At 43.1% G+C, this 16679-nt stretch overlaps 1 protein-coding gene across 3 annotated transcripts in view; it reads left to right on the forward strand.

The window, feature by feature from the left end:
- ADAMTS17 (ADAM metallopeptidase with thrombospondin type 1 motif 17) overlaps window positions 1-16679 on the forward strand; it is a 264395-nt gene that overhangs the window by 119739 nt on the left and 127977 nt on the right. For all 3 annotated transcript variants that reach the window (XM_054042918.1, XM_054042919.1, XM_054042920.1), the window contains exon 10: window positions 1066-1216. In XM_054042918.1, coding sequence (XP_053898893.1) covers window positions 1066-1216 — 151 coding nt within the window. The remainder of the gene's footprint in view (window positions 1-1065; window positions 1217-16679) is intronic.

The following is a 16679-nucleotide window of genomic DNA, read 5'->3' on the forward strand; positions in this document are numbered from 1 at the left end:
TAACTGCACCTTTGACATACACCCCTGCTCTTCCACAAGGGCACCCACCTAAGGTTTCAGGCTCCAAGCCATCACCTCTCTTGGGCGAAGATCTGCATCTCTCTCCCTCCAAACGGGTTTAGGCTTGCAGTCCCTCTGCACCTCACTGACTTCCCCAGCAGCTCTGACCAGGGTTCAGCATCTGTGGTTAACCTTTCTCCACGGGCTACAACGGTGTACACCAGTTACCAACCAGCCTTCACAAAGCAAAGTGTATTAGGGAGAAAATGTACAAAAAACACTAAACGAACCTACACACATGCTAAAAGCTTACCAGAGGTCACCCTGAGCTCCAACATAAGGCTCTGGGGGCTGTCTCTTTCAAAGCCCTCAGCTGGGTTTGTGCTGGGTTACCAGTTCATGTCAGGTTTCAGATCAAGAACCATAACAAGTCTGGGACAGTCCAGCTATTTCTTTATACAGTCTGGGCCTTTGATCTGTGGCCTCCTGTAACAGGCAATCACCAGTCAGTGGCCCTCTCCTCAGGGCAAACTTCAAAAGGTTTGGTTTTTGCATAACCAGTATTGTGGAATTCGCATTAACCACCCCCAGGGCAGTCTCCAGGAAACCCACTTAACACTCACCATCACAGAGGTCTGCCTGTCTGGCACTTCACAGTATATTAGAGAGTGTGTCCTGGGGCCAACACGGCTACAACACAACTGCACACAACATTTCCTTATAGTCATTTGAACACCGTACATTTCCCAGGTCTCACTTCTGTCCCACTATTCGCTCTCCATATTGAGTAATGCGTCAAAAATACCACTGCATGACCTCACCTCATGCATCTCCAGTCTGCACCTGCCCACAATAGCAACCTGACCAGAAATATCTGCAGGTCAGAATCTTTGCTTAAAAAAGGATATTCCTGGGTGGAAATCTCTCAAAAGTACCAGCCCTTTAGACAAAGACGCCATAATCTCAAGTGAAAGGAAAGGCGCCACCTTCTCTGGGCAAGTGATCTACCTGCCCAGTTTCAAAGTTCCTCCCCTTAAAGGTGTGTGTAACTCTCATACTCTTTAGGTCCAAGGTGAGCACCTGTTTGCTGGTAACAGACCCCCGAAGCCAGTATGCCGTGCGGCTTCCTCACAAGCTGCCAGGGATGCACTACAGCGCTGATGAACAGTGCCAGATCCTATTCGGGACCAATGCCACTTTCTGTAAGAATATGGAGGTAAGGCTTCTCCTGGGTCCCAAGGAGGGTGGGTAATGGAAGCAAAGCTGTCAATTGAGAATAAAAAGATTCCGTACCTCCAATTGACATAAAAAGTGGGATTTTCAATGGTGCTCCGTGTCGGCCTGGCCTGGCCTGGCCTGGCCTGGGGGGGGAGGGATAGCTCAGTGGTTTGAGCATTGGCCTGCTAAACCCAAGGTTGTGAGTTCAATCCTTGAGGGGGCCATTTAGGAATCTGGGGCAAAAATCTGTCTGGGGATTAGTCCTGCTTTGGGCAGGGGGTTGGACTAGATGACCTCCTGAGGTCCCTTCCAACCCTGATATTCTATGATTCTTTGAAAACAACCATGGACTCAGATGAAAGAACAGAGTTAGGCCAACGCTGAGCACTTTTGAAAACCCCACCCACACCGATGAAGCTAAAACCCTAGATCCAGGTCCTGAGGTCCTTATTGAGTTTGTATTCAGTTTTCACTTGGGCAAAACTCCCATGGAAATCAGAGTGCCAGAATCCTGAGCAAGAGGCTGTTCTCATGATATTTCCGGCCCATCTGGAATTGGGATGTAGCGGAAGTCTCACACGTGAGCCTCTTCCCACAAGACTTCCCAGCTCTGCAGACTAGAGAGGTTTAGATCATTTGGATTAACATTGGGACTTTGGGGTTTGAACCCTGATTGCAAACTATTTAAGGGCTGCTGGTAGGAGCCACCTCTGACTGTAATGTGAAGCAATATTCAGGTATGAGCCAATTGACCAACCAGTAGGAGCTCTGTATCTGCTGAGGAGGCTGTGTGAGCCAGTAGCGAGTGGATGGGACTGGGAGTCAGGATTCCTGGGTTCTGTTCTCAGCTCTGCCACTAACTCTCTGTATCACCATGAGCAAGACACTTAACCTACCTGCACCCTACTTTTCCCTATTCCAGGTAGGGATTATAATTGCCCCTGTGTGGCTATGTGCTAGGATAGCTACAGATGGAAAGTGCTAAGCATTGTTATCGAATTGATTATTTTATCACCAGAACCATTTGGTGGTATTTTACCCTACATTATGTTCTACAAAGCCCGAGTTTAGATGGCAAGAGTGAATCGTGCATTACTCTCTTATAACTAGGCAATATTAAAAAAAAATGTTTGCTTTGGTAAATCATTTCCCCCTCTCCTCTCCCCTGTCCTGTCCCCTCGACTTCTAAAAAATTCTGGCACTTTAATCTTAGAAAATAATAATCAATTATAACTGAAGTTTCCAAATGAATAAAGCTGTCGAACACATGCAAGTGCTGGGAAAGAACTCTGAGTTTCACATTTGCTGTTTTGTTTACTTTGGATCTGGCAACTAAGTAACACAGAACATGAAAACAATGAGAAACAAATCTGGGTAGGTTGTGTTTTTTGGATCAACCAGGGAAATGCAGGCCATCCGGACTACTGGACTGGAAGCAAGCTTTTAAAATGTGCATCCTTCGAGAGTACCCTGGGTATAGTCAGGAAGATGCAGGTACCTCCAAATGAACGGATATCATGCTGCTTACCCAGCTTTTGGTAGATATTTGCTATGTGCATTGTTGCAGAAAAGAACGGTCATTCCTGGAGGTTTAACCCCCACTAGGAAGTGCCATTTTACTGCTTACAGGTCTGCATTTCTCATGCTGAAATAGCATATCCAGAAATACAGTGTTCTTGAAACTCTTCATTCAGAGTATGTTTGTCAGTGTACCACACCAGCCGGCAGTATTCTCTGTTAGCAGGTGTGTTGGTCCTTCGGGATCTTTACTAGTCTTAGTGTTTCTGAAATCTTTAGAAAAGAAGAAAAGAAACCTTAATCCATATTTAGAATAATTTCTGCTGAGAAGCCTATACAATCTTTGGCTGAATAAAGGAAGTTGCAAACACTAGTCAGCTTAATTATGTATCTGTAGGTATTTCGGATCACGAATGTAGGGTGGGAGTGCTTCAGAGTTCAATGTTGATGTTCTGTGAAAATATGTGCCATTAACTTTACACATCATTAAACCATGGTAATATTTGCATGCTGCTCAGCAGCTGTGAGTTGGTGTTTGCCTGCAGTGAAACTAAAAAAAGTTCGTTCTAGGAAGTGGTCAGCTTTAATTTTTAAATCCTGGAAGGTTTTGTTACCTTCACCTTCGTCTTTCTCGTGCCTCATCAACAGAATGCTTGTACTGTAAGTCTCTAAGCTGTCTGCGGAAATATGAACAAAAAAAAATTGGCACCGGTCGTTGGCATTAGTTATAGAAATTATTGGCATACATAGCTGTCTCCTCTTCTAGCCAATGGTAATGTGGTATTTTAATTCAATAAAGTATTATTAAAAAATCCAAATGTACAAGTAATAAACATTTGACAGTAAATATTTGTTACAAAAAGGAAATAAACTTCAGGAAATTAGCCTGCTCAATCTTTTTATGACTACACGCGTCTTCTGTCTACATTCCTATTTAATAAAGAGAGCTATATTATGACATTTCAGAAAGAGATAGCTGAGCTCCAGAATTATGTTGAGCAAACTAGAAGACCTACATTCAAAAATTCCCTATGATAGGGAAAATTTCCAGAGGACAGTAGATGAATCCAGACTCTAACCATCTTTAGGAAAGGCTGCAAAATCTTCCTGTTTGATTAAAGCTTTCTGCATGAGAGGCATTCAGGTCCTATAGTAAAGAGTAGCAATATAAGTATCAACAATAGCTAAATAGAGCCTTAGAACATTCCACCCCGCCTGTATCACCTTGATTTGTCCCCCTTTCCTCCCCCCCCCCACCAAAATACCTTCCAAACTCTCTAATACTGGGGCAGCAGAAGTAATGTTACTCCTAAACCCTGCCAACAACCCAAGCTGCACTGACCAGAGAGGCCAAAACGAAACTCCACTCAAAATAGATCTTTCTGCTGCGATTGTCCTGCTTCCTTCGTGTGCGCTTTGTTCAGCAGTGAAACAGTGAACAAAGCTTACAGTCCTATGCTGCCATCATTAGACTTCAGACTCCCATTAAAATAAAATGTAGCAGCTCCTCGTTCTTTCAGAGCTATTGTTTCTGCTGTCTACAGACTTTGGCAGTCAGCCTGGCATCAGTTTGAATTTTTAAGATTTTCTTTGGTAACCATGTGTGTTAAAGGCTTGGGCACCTGTCTCCCTTAGGCACGCTTGATAATCTCCGTCTTAATTTATTGTTCTAATGAAAGATTCTGGCGTGCAAACTGGCAGTCTCTAGCAATAAGAACGTTTGCCAAACCACCATGATCTGCTCTGAGCTCTCCGCAGAAATCACAGCACAAAAATGAAGGCTCGTGAGGGAGCCACTTTGGGTATGTCCACACAGCAAAAATAGACACACGGCAGCATGTCTCCGAGCCTGGGTCAACTGACTTCGGCTTGCGCTGCTGAGCTAAAAATAGCAGAGCAGATGTTCCCGCTCAGGCCGCAGAGCTGGGTCTGAGAGCCTCCTCTCTCTGGGTTTCAGAGCCTGGGTTCTAGCCTGCGACCGAATGTCTACACTACTATTTAGAGTCCGCAGCGCAAGCCTGAGTCAGCTGATTTGAACTCTGAGACTCACTGCCGCAGCTCTTTCTTTCCCCGTGTAGATGTACCCTTCATAGCTATGTCTGGGTTACATAGATCCAATCCATTTGCAAATGCCGGGAGAGTTATGGGGAAGTCTGTTTACCTGGTGCTCTCCATTAACCCTTCTTTCTGTAAAGTCTGAACATTGTCAGGGTATACACTGCACAGAATCAGGGGATAGATGTGTCCAGGGCCCCACGGTGAAATCCTAAGTCAATGGGAGCTTTGCTGTTGACTTCAAAAGGACAGGATTTCACCCCAGATGTTTTCAGGAGTTATTAACAGAATAATCCCTAATTAGCCCCAGCAAGGCTGGGTTCTGACATAAATCAAATCTGGTTCTGGAATTTGCCATGTCCCTGGGGCTGATTCTCATTTCACTTACATTGGTGTAAACCAGGAGTAACTCAGTTGAAGCTAATGGAATAACACTGCTGTAAAACTAGTGGGAGATCAGAATCAAGCCCTTGTTTATAGCATAGTGCTGCTTGATGGAAGGACATGTGGCCCATCTAGAATCTGGCACGGTAATGCTTGTTTTATAGGAATAAAGCTACTGTCATATTACCAAATATCGAACTGATTGAGTGAGGGTTTGAAAAGTGGGCCTGTGGGGATGACAGTGTTGCACTGAATAGCCATGAGATACAGACAGTATGATGTGCAATAGGAGATAAACAGGAGTCCACCTTTTAAAACTCATTGTATCATCCAGCCAGGCATTGGTGCCTTACGATGTTGTGTTCTGTCCACCTACATCCCAGGTTTTGCAAGGCATTTGACAGTGTGGCCTGACTGACCGCCACTTCCCAGATCCGCTCCCATGCTTGTAAGTCTAGTATTATGGGTAGAAGGCCCTGTGCAGAAGACCAGCAAAAAGCATAGGTGTTACTCAACTCCCATATAAGCTGTCAATATAGGATTTAAGTGGTGAATAGGCCTTGTGCGTTTTTCTTTATTATGCTGTCCACAGAATGGAAGGCAAGAAAACCTTCATGGCTGCATCTCTCACAGTTGGGATAAAGTGTCTGCACCAGAAACACACAGGAACACATTGTTCACAAACTCATGTGAAAATACACTTGTGTGTTTAATCATGAGCACTGGGTTTATTTTTCAAGCTGGCATGCCTACTAACAGAGGCTTTTGGGCTGACATTATATTTATGGAAAAAATGTGATTTGTATCTCTTATATCCAGTGTTTGGCTTTCCGTTTTATATGCCTTTTGGCTTATTTATTATTAACGCATTTTTGCGGGTTTTTACATAACCATTATCTTTCAGTATTGTTTTGAGTCAAAACTGCGCTTAGACTAAAATGGCATGTAGAGATTAACATTGCTACAAAGAGATTTTCTGCTTAACAAGGGATGCTATTAACTCAAATGTAGCCCAGAATTGAGATTTTGAGTAAACAAGCTTTTAGAAAATCTGAGACCTGTAGGAATGGTGCCATCATTTTCCTTAAATTGCAGTTGCTTTTAAACAAATAAACTTCCTCTCCAGCATCCACAATTGAAACATTGCAGCACTGAGAACCTGAGAATGAAAATGACTGTAAGAAAAAATGAAACTGACTAGCCCGTTTCCATTATCAAGCTGTACAAAATGGAAACAAAAAAAAAAACAAAAAATAAAGGAAGAGCACAAATAGTGTCAGTAAATTGGATCTTAAAAATCCTTTCAGCTTTCGTAATCAAAGGCTTGTTGGGAAACATAGGTAAGCAAATTTGTGTGACATCAGTGGGACTATCTGTGGTCCTGATCCCGTGAAGAGATCTATGGGATTGAACCCCCTGCGCCCCACTAAATCAATGGGGCTCTGTGCGGTTGCAGAATGTGCCTGAGGAGAGTCAAATGCAAGTTCAAGACTCATGTTAGTAAATACTACGGTATGTGGTGAGTACCGATTAAAAACTCGTACTAAGATTGTAAGCCAATTGTATCTCTGCAATAGCAGGATACAAATCAGCCTCTGTACAGGCGGAGACTGTGTCAACAGATGTGTCTGTAAAATACATATATACTGTGGGTATGGTATAAATTATAAATGTAGTAATAATTATTAATAGCAGTGCAGTAAAGGATGGGATTGGTTTTGTTAAAACGTGCAGGCTACATGCTTGGCAATTGCAAAGTAAAATGAGAAGATTTTCTTTTTTAAAAGTAAAGTTAATAATTTACCTAATTGCCCTCCTATATTTTATAGTTTTCCTAACGTGGGTTGTTAAAAGCACAACTATTTTCATTTTGTCTGTTTTATATGAAACAGAAGCATCCTATTTCACGGCTTCTGTACATTGCAAGACAGACCATTTTCCCCCTTCTTTTCAGTGGAAATACTTTGTGTTTTAAAAAAAAAAAAAAGAGAGAGAGAGAAGCAGAATGCCTGCCTGCATTGCACTGCACTGCACAGCCCAGTTTACAATTATTGGAATGCTTCAGAAATTTTTGTACGTGTTTCATTTTGGAAGGCTGTCAAAACGCATTCTGGTGCAGTGGTTTAAAATATCTATCTATATATATATATATATATATATATATATATAAAAAGAGAGGGGAACCAAAATCAAACTATAAAAATACAATGTGTCAATTTAAGAATATAAAAATAATAAACTCTTAAAAATAATAGAGGCGCATTAAGAATCAGGCACTCGAGGGTTTGGAAATCCTTCATTTTCTTATTAAGACATAAGGTTGGGTGTTGGGGTGGGGGAGAGAATTAGTGTAGCCTTGTGATGTGGCATCTACAGCTGAAGTCTGAACTTCAACTAAATTAGCCAGAATGCTATTGAATGTCAGCCTGCAAACACCGTATAGCAAGCCGGCTCTCAGACCTCTCCCATCAGCCTCTGGGTACTTCCCATCTGCAAAAGACTTCAAGAGAAAACTCCCATAATCTTCCCAACCACATCTGAACATAGATACATACACACAATATTTATTTTTACTATCCTTTTTCTCATTTCCCATGGCCAAGAAATTTGATCTGTGACTTCACTCTTTTAATTTCCCAGCTTTTAAGGGATGTTTGACAGACAACATTGCTTCTTTTTAAAAAAAAAACAACAAAAAAAAAACAACAAAACAAAAAAGTGTACACTCTCTATACTGAACGCAGAGCCTAAGGCTTGGTCTACACTAAACTCCCAAATCGAACTAAGGTACGCAACTTCAGCTACGTGAATAACGTAGCTGAAGTCGACGTACCTTAGTTCGAACTTACCGCGGTCCACACCCAGCAGGCAGGCTCCCCCGTCGACTCCGCGTACTCCTCGCGGCGAGCAGGATTACCGGAGTCGACGGGGAGCACTTCTGAGTTCGATTTATCGCGTCCAGATTAGACGCGATAAATCGAACCCAGAAGTTCGATTGCCTGCCGCCGAACCAGCGCATAAGTATAGACAAGCCCTATGTGATTTTAGAGTCGAATACTGCAAGGTTCTGGGTGCCCAAAGCTTCCATTGAAACCTATAGGAGATGAAGTTTCTGGGTGTCTTGCAAGAATGGGGACATAGGCTTTGTGTCAGGGTTGCAAAAGCCGCATTAAAGCGGGAGCCGTCAGGTTGGCTGTGGGACCCTAGCTACTGCCCTTTGAACAGACTGTGCCATGGGCAGGTTTGTTCTGCACAGGATACGGGTGCCTGAGTTAGCAGATATAAAAGCATAGCCATGCCGCTGACCTGGCCCTAGAATGCCCATGCTGTGGCTCTGGCCGCAGAGTGTGGATTTTGGAGGACTGTGACATCCTAGTTATGGGACTGATAACTCTTGTGTCAGCCATAGCATAGAGGGCGTGTGCTTATAAACTGGACTGTTTTTTGGGCTGCATATATCTATCCTAGTACAACCATTTTAGTTTTGACACTGGTCAATTATCTGCAGCCCCTTTAACACACACCACAATCCGTAGAGTAACACAGAAATCCTCCCCCATTTCATTCAATGAATTACTCTCTTCCTCAGTCTTGTGCCAGGTCCATTTGCTCATCTGGATTCTGAGCTGGTAAAGATATGGACGTGATTGCTTTAGAGACACGAAGTGGGTGAGATAATATCTTTTATTGGACCAACTTCTGGAGGTGAGAGAGACAAGCTTTCGAGCCGTACAAGCCAAGCTTGTCTCTCTCCTCAACGGAGGTTGGGCCAATAAAAGATATTACCGCACCCACCTTGTCTCTCTAATATCCTGGGACTGACCCGGCTGCAGCTACACCGCACACAGCATTGCATTATGTATTTAAAGAGGTATAGCATGTTATTCCTCTCTAAAGAAATCATGGCAGTATCTTTCCATGTCCTCTCACTTAAGACATTGAAAACTAGATTTGACAAAGCACAAGAACATGTATGGTGTGAAAATAATTCTGCACTGACAGGGAGATGGATGAGGTTGTCTTTTTCATCTTTAATGCCTATGGTTCTATGAATCCTGAGTGCTTCTCTGAGATGTGATCTAAGACACAGAAAAGATCAGTTACAGGTCCAGGCTTCCTAGCCATAAAATTTAGTTTACAGACTCATTAATACTATCTTCCCATGTTTTGATTTTGTTGCATTCATCTCTGGCATATAAGAAATAGAATAGAATTAGCTCCTTGCAATAAAATAGTATCTATGGTACATGAATATATTGGTTTGAATGAAAAACACTGCAACTCAGTAAAATTATAGACATTCCTTTTCTCACCTCTTCCCTCTCCTCAAAGTCTCCAATAATGGGGGCGGGAAATGGTCCTTGAAAAGAAACTTCACTCCTCTTTTCATTCCTTCCCTCTGTGCTTGGCAAAGTCTCCCGTTGCTCGTTTGCCAACCACCCACTCTCATCCTTTGTACTCCTGAAAACACAACCCTCCTTTAGCTAGCCCTTCCGTTATTGATTTCCAGGCGGAGTCTTCTCCATCTTCTGCCTGTGTCAGTCTCTTGTATCCTGTTGTGTGTCTTGCATTAGAACTTAAATGCCTCGAAGCGGAGACCATGGCCAAGATTTTAAAAAATAAGTGAGTTTGAATGCCTCAGGTTTTGAGTGCCTGACCTATAGCTGACTGATCTTCAGAAACTGCTGAGCCCCCACATCAAAACGAGGCCCCTTTAAGGTGTTTCAGGGTGGGCACCCAAAATCACTAGTCACTTCCGGAAATCTTGACCATGCATGTCTTTTATGTGGTATAGATGGACAAGCGCAGTTCTCTAGAAATACTGCTAATCAGGGGCCCAATCATGCAACCTTTGCATATACAAGTAGTCTTGAGTCACATGGGTGGATTTAAGGTACATCTACTCTGCAAAAAAATAAGACTCTTCGCAGTGAGTCTCAGAGCCCGGGTCAACTGGCTTGGGCTCGTAGAGCTCACACTATGAGTCTAAAACTAGTAGTGTAGATGTTCCTGCTTGGGCTGGAACCTGGGTTCTGACACCTGGCGAGGGGGAGGGTCTCAGAGCCCAGCCGTCAGCCTGAGCCTGAACATTTATCCTGCTATTTTTAGTGCTGTAGTATGAGCCCTACAAGCCTGAGTCAGTTGACCTGGGCTCTGAGACTCACCACAATGGTTTTTGCTGTGTAGACGTATCCTTATTGACTTTGCTGGGATTACTGTGGCTAATAAGGCCTGGGCCAAATTAAAGGGGTAACCAGGTGGTGCGGTTCTACCCATGGAAACAGGATCTCAGCCAACCTCGGTAGCCATGCTGCAAGAAAAGGCTTAGGTGAGAAGGTTAGTCTGTTACAGTTACATCTTAGTCTACTAGAAGCGTACTTTACTTGCTTTGTTTTATTTGTAACCTGTGGTTCTTATTAGCTTTGCTTGATGTCGCCTCAATTTTTACCTTTGTTAATCAACGTACAGTTGTTCTTACTATAAATAGATGACAGTACTGCATTGTTGTATGCGAGCTGCTACTCCGCTGACTCAAACAAGCTGGTGTATGTGCACTGTTCCCTTGGGATTAGTGAGCCTGCTAATTACTGGGAGTGTCCAGGGACTGGGGCTGGATGCTACCGGAGGATGCTTTTGAGGAGTTTGGGGACAGGGGTACACCAAGTGTGTGCCTGCCAGGCAAAGTCGTGGCTGGCAGAGCCCAGAGCAGAGTGCTTGACTGGCTGAAGGGCTGGCAGGGTCAGGGAGCTGACACTCAGCTACTACGCAAAAAACTCCCTCTCACTGAGGCAGAGGTGTCGCTTGCTGACTCTCAGTCCTGGACGCCCCGAGAAAGTGTCGCACAGCTGCGTGGAGGCCTTTGGAATGCTGTAGCTACAGTTGCTAAGATGTTGTTATGATGAAGAGCCGTGGGCTGCTCTTGCTGTCCTGTAGAATTACTGCTATTAAAAAGTGACTTGATTGAAGATGAAAGCTAGTTTCAGTCGTATCTTGGGATTGGTACTTACAACAGCCGAATATTTACGTGGCGAGTGTGGCATGGCCATGTAGTTACCATTCGAAGACCTGGTGGATTTTTTTTTTGGTTGTCTTTTCTCTCTAAAAGAAAGAGCAGCTCTCATGGGAAGGGTTTTTATTCTTCAGTTTTGGTTTTTGGGAACAGAGAAGCCCTTGGTAGCACTCCATGTATCCATGGAACCCAGTATATTTCATATGGCCTCCACATGTTGCTAGCCAGATAAATACACGTAAAGTCATCTAATGCAGAAGACTGAACTTAGCATGATCCACTTCATTGTCACAGCATTTGTTTTGTTATGTTTTCCCTGATAAAGAGCATTAAAAAGAGTCTAGGCAACAACTTTGTTGAATTCAGGCATTTCTGCAACTGAAATTATAGCACTGGAAAGCAGTTAACTCAAGGATTATTTCTTCTTGAACTAAATTAATCCCTTGGATTCGGTACACTTTCTGAATGTTTGGTGATTCTCCACTCGCTCACACAAGTGTAAATCAAGCTGTAACTCCATTGATTTCATGTCTGAGAAACTAGTCGGAGAGGAGAATCAGCTATAGACTTGGTGATCAGAGCCGGGCACTTTATATGCTAAAAGGACAGCGTGTGGGTGTACTTTGAAATGTACTGGAGAAATAGCTAATTGTTAAATAGTGAAAATTACGATGGTTCTTTTTTAAGACTTCTTCTGGTGACATCTCAGAGAGATTCTTTGATTGCTGTTCATCAAGTGGGATGCCTGTCCTCTTTGTGATTCACTTTCATACATCTGTGAAAGTCCTGCCTTTCTAGCACAGAATAAAAGGGGCCCATTCTTTCTCGTTCACTAAAAAAGACCCCAAGTGAGTGAGCCTTCGGAGTTTGGTGTTCAGAGTCTCGATGAAATACAAACTCAGCAGGAACCTATTGTTCCTGCACTGCTGAAAAGGATAGCATGCAGCTCTTCCTCATCCTTTGCCTGTCACGTCTGGAAAAACCCCTCTCATTGGTGATTTTTGCTCCACTTGCCCTATATTGGAACTTCTATGGATTACTCAGAGAGAGCCACTGAGGTGTTTATCCCACCTTTGCAGTTGACAGCCCACTTCGGCCTAGATTTTCAAAAGTGGCCTCCAATTTTGTGTGCTTCTACTTTTGAGTGTCCAGCTCTTGACACCTAGGACCTAGTTTTCAGTGCTGTTGAACACCTCCAGCTCTAACAAATATCAATGGCAGATGCAGACCCTTGATGCCTTCTATTACCCGTCTGTAGGTGGTGGAGATTACCCCACCACCACCAAATTAGAAGCCGTGACAGAAAATTTGGGACTTAACTTCTCTGCACCTGTTTTCTCACCTGTAAAATGGGGAGGTGAATTCCTACCTGTCAGCTGTGCTGAAAGGCTTAGAGAAAGTGTGCACAATACCTTGAAGATGTAAATTTCTATGCAAGTCTCATTACAGTATTGTTTTGTGTTTAATTGGTGTTAACTGGAATTCTGCACATGGGCACAGCTTACAGTTAACTATTTGCCAAGCCAAAACCGTGAGAAAGTTAAAGTGCTGTGATGCTCCATTGAAAACTAATGTATTTAAAAGCAGTTCTCCCTGTGTACTTTATATAGTTTTCACTTGTTCCCCTTCCTTAAGGCTATTTACTCTTTCTTACTCCATCCCCATAATCCCCTCTCTATGACGACAGAAACAGTTTCATGGTGTTTAACTCTGATGGCAGAAATAAGAGGTTGTTGGTTCCAGTGTGCAGCTGGAGCTATTTAGTTCTCTAGAGACTGGAATCCTTCCTTTCTTTCCTAATCCAGGAAAATGCAGAAAGTTTAGCAATTTCCACAGGATTATTTCTGAGCGGCAAGAGAACCACATGGACCATGATAACATCACAGATTTGGAAGTTACTTCATGTCATTAGGGGCCAAATCCTGGGAGGTTCTGAGTGCTTCCTGACAGGTACTGAGTACAATGATATTCTGTGCTGACTAATGGGAGTGGTCTACACAAGGTAACCTCTCTCTCCAGAATTGGCCCACACTATGAAAGGGATGGAGAACCAAGTCTGAGTAGGGAGGAACCACATGTCGCCTTCTATGTGGATCTTATGAGAGCTGTCTCCATTCTTACCTTGAAATTCAGTTAGCATAGGAAGGATGGTTTTATGGCTTAAAACCCTAAATTGGACACTCGGGAGATCTGGATGCAATTTCCCCCTCTGCCATCTTTGGCAAGTCATTTAATCCCTCTGCGCCTTCATTCGCCATCTGTAAAGTGAGGATAATACTTCCTTTATCCACCCTTTGTCAGTTTAGATAGGACAGGGGCTGTCTCATACTAAGTATGTGTACAACACCTGGCATAATGAGTCCCCAATCTATAATAAATGTAATTCTCTGGTGGCTGGACCACCTCCTCAGCTTCCTAACAGTGTGTCACATACACAACCTTCGACTATAGTTTCTAGTGCTATGCAATGCTATGGATTTTCTCTTCCCACTTGAGTTTTTGAGATCTTTAATTTTTTCCCAACCTGAAGGGAGTCGAAAAAGTTGAAATCTCAAAAATGTTCATGAATTTATAATCCAATTTTTTTTTCCAGATTGGGTCAATTGAAATGTTGCCTTTCGATCACTTTGAAATGTTTCATTTTTATTTCAACCTTTTAAAAAAATGTACTTTATTTTTGTGTGTAAATTTCAAAGCGAAAAGAAGTTTTGACAATTTCAAAACTACTTTGTCAATTTTTTTGAATCCGGAAACTGGTCGAAACAGACCCTTTCCTGTGCACAGTTTCGGTTTTGACAAATGGACATTTTCAAATGAAAAAACATTGTGTTGAGAAAATTCCCAACCGCTTCAATAGTTTCCTATTCAAAGAGGAGACTGTTCATCACCGACAGACCTGCTTTCCAGTGCCAAATGCTGAATTTACAATTTAACTGTAGTACGGCAACTTTCATGACCTATTGTACATCAATCTGTGCTTTGAATTGCCACTCAAATATACAAATAATCTTTCTGTCAAGTCCTGCCATTTCTCATTTTAATAGTCCCCAGCAACACTGAATGCAAATGACTTTTTAATGGAGATTTTTTTGTTTGCGGTTATATTTTAGCTGAAGAGGGTGTATGATCTCTTTTGAAATGAACATGATAATGCACCACAGCTGATGGTTTAATCTTTGTCTGAGTGTCTTTATGGCATAGACGCATGGCATGACACTAACGAGATTTTAAGGTTTGTAATGGTGTGGCAGTAGAACCCAGCTGTAGTGTAATTATCACGTTTTTCTGTAACTCTTTCCTGAAGTATGCTTTGCATTTATTATTAGGAGTCAAAAATAAGGCTTCTATAAAAATCCTGTTTTCTATCCCTGAATCAGGAGATTTCAGGAAGGTTGATGTTGATGATAAAGGTTTTTTTCAGAGTATTTTTCTATGTAAGCATGTGTGTCTGATTGAGTATTTGTGCCAGTCCTATCGATGAATTGAATTGTATTTTGGTATCTTCATTGAAACAAATTCTGCCCATACACACGTACCTGTTGAGGGTTAGCTATGTCCAACGATCCCCCCCAGCTCATGGTACATAGCTGGACATGTTAACTGAGTTTATTGCCTACCACATCTTGTGAACTCTGGATAAATTCTGGCTGGCAACTCAATTCATACATAAGGCTGCTAGATTTCTATGACTTTCTGTTCTTTCCCCTGCCCTTGTGTGCAATTGTACATCTAAGGTTCCCCTAATTCGTTGCAAGGAGCTCCTGGCCCTCAGAGACCACATATGGACTTTGGAGGCCAGGGTGGTGGAACTGGAGGAGCTAAGGGAGGCAGAGAGGTATGTTGATGAGGCTTTCCGGGACACTGTAGAATTGTCCCACCTCCGGTCAGACAGCCCCTGTGCTGTTGAGGAGGATGAAAGGCCCAGGGAAGCAGAGCAGTCAATGGGAGCAGAGGGAAACCTTCCCATAGTTGGGACCCTCCTTCCAGACTGTGCTGGGGTTGGCTCTCGCACTGAGGTTGCCTCTCCGGGGGAGGGAACTCCAGTTGTTAGGAAAAGGCAGGTGTTAGTAATGGGAGATTCGATCATTAGAAACGTAGATAGGTGGGTTTGTGATGACCGGGAGAACCGCATGGTGACTTGCCTGCCTGGTGCGAAGGTTGCGGATCTCCCGAGGCATCTAGACAGACTTATGTGTAGTGCTGGGGAGGAGCCGGTGGTTGTGGTACATGTAGGTACCAATGACATGAGGAAGGGTAGGAGAGATGTCCTGGAGGCCAAATTTAGGCTGCTAGGGAAGAGACTGAAATCCAGGACCTCTATGGTGGCATTCTCAGAAATGCTCCCAGTTCCACGCACAGGGCCAGGTAGGCAGGCAGAGCTTCAGAGTCTCAATGCGTGGATGAGACGATGGTGTAGAGAGGAGGGGTTTACATTCATTAGGAACTGGGGAAACTTTTGGGATGGGAGGAGCCTATACAGGAGAGATGGGCTCCACCTAAACCAAAGTGGAACCAGACTGCTGGCACTAAACATTAAAAAGGTTGTAGAGCAGTTTTTAAACTAGGAGATGGGGGAAAGCCGACTGCTGCAGAGGAGCATGTGGATCGGACAGAGACTTCTCTTAGGGGAGAGTCTAATGATAGAGAATCTCCAGGTTCTAGTCAGGAGCAGAGGATGGAGGAGGATAATGTAAGGGCCAGATCAGATGATAAACATTCACATAAAAAAGAATCTAACACATCAGAAAGGGGCAGACAAATAAACAGTGACAAGTTTTTAAAGTGCTTGTACACAAATGCTAAAAGTCTAAATAATAAGATGGGTGAACTAGAGTGGCTCGTGATAAAGGAGGATATTGATATAATAGGCATCACAGAAACCTGGTGGATTGAGAGCAATCAATGGGACACAATCATTCCGGGGTACAAAATATATCGGAAGGACAGAACAGGTTGTGCGGGGAGGGAGTGGCACTATATGTGAAAGAAAATGTAGAATCAAATGAAGTAAAAATCTTAAGTGAATCCACATGTTCCATAGAATCTCTATGGATAGAAATTTCTTGCTCTAATAAGAATATAACATTAGGGATCTATTATAGACCACCTGACCAGGACAGTGATAGTGATGATGAAATGCTAAGGGAAATTAGATAGGCTATCAAAATTAAGAACCCAATAATAGTGAGGGATTTCAATTATCCCCATATTGACTGGGAACATTTCACTTCAGGACGAAATGCAGAGATAAAATTTCTCGATACTTTAAATGACTGCTTCATGGAACAGCTGGTACGGGAACCCACAAGGGGAGAGGCAACTCTAGATTTAGTCCGGAGTGGAGCGCAGGAGCTGGTCCAAGAGGTAACTATAACAGGACTGCTTGGAAATAGTGACCATAATACAATAGCATTCAACATCCCTGTGGTGGGAAGAACATCTCAACAGCCCAACACTGTGGCATTCAATTTCAAAAGGGGGAACTATGCAAAAA

The sequence above is a fragment of the Malaclemys terrapin genome, chromosome 10, assembly GCF_027887155.1.
Source record: "Malaclemys terrapin pileata isolate rMalTer1 chromosome 10, rMalTer1.hap1, whole genome shotgun sequence".
Taxonomy (NCBI): domain Eukaryota; kingdom Metazoa; phylum Chordata; order Testudines; family Emydidae; genus Malaclemys; species Malaclemys terrapin.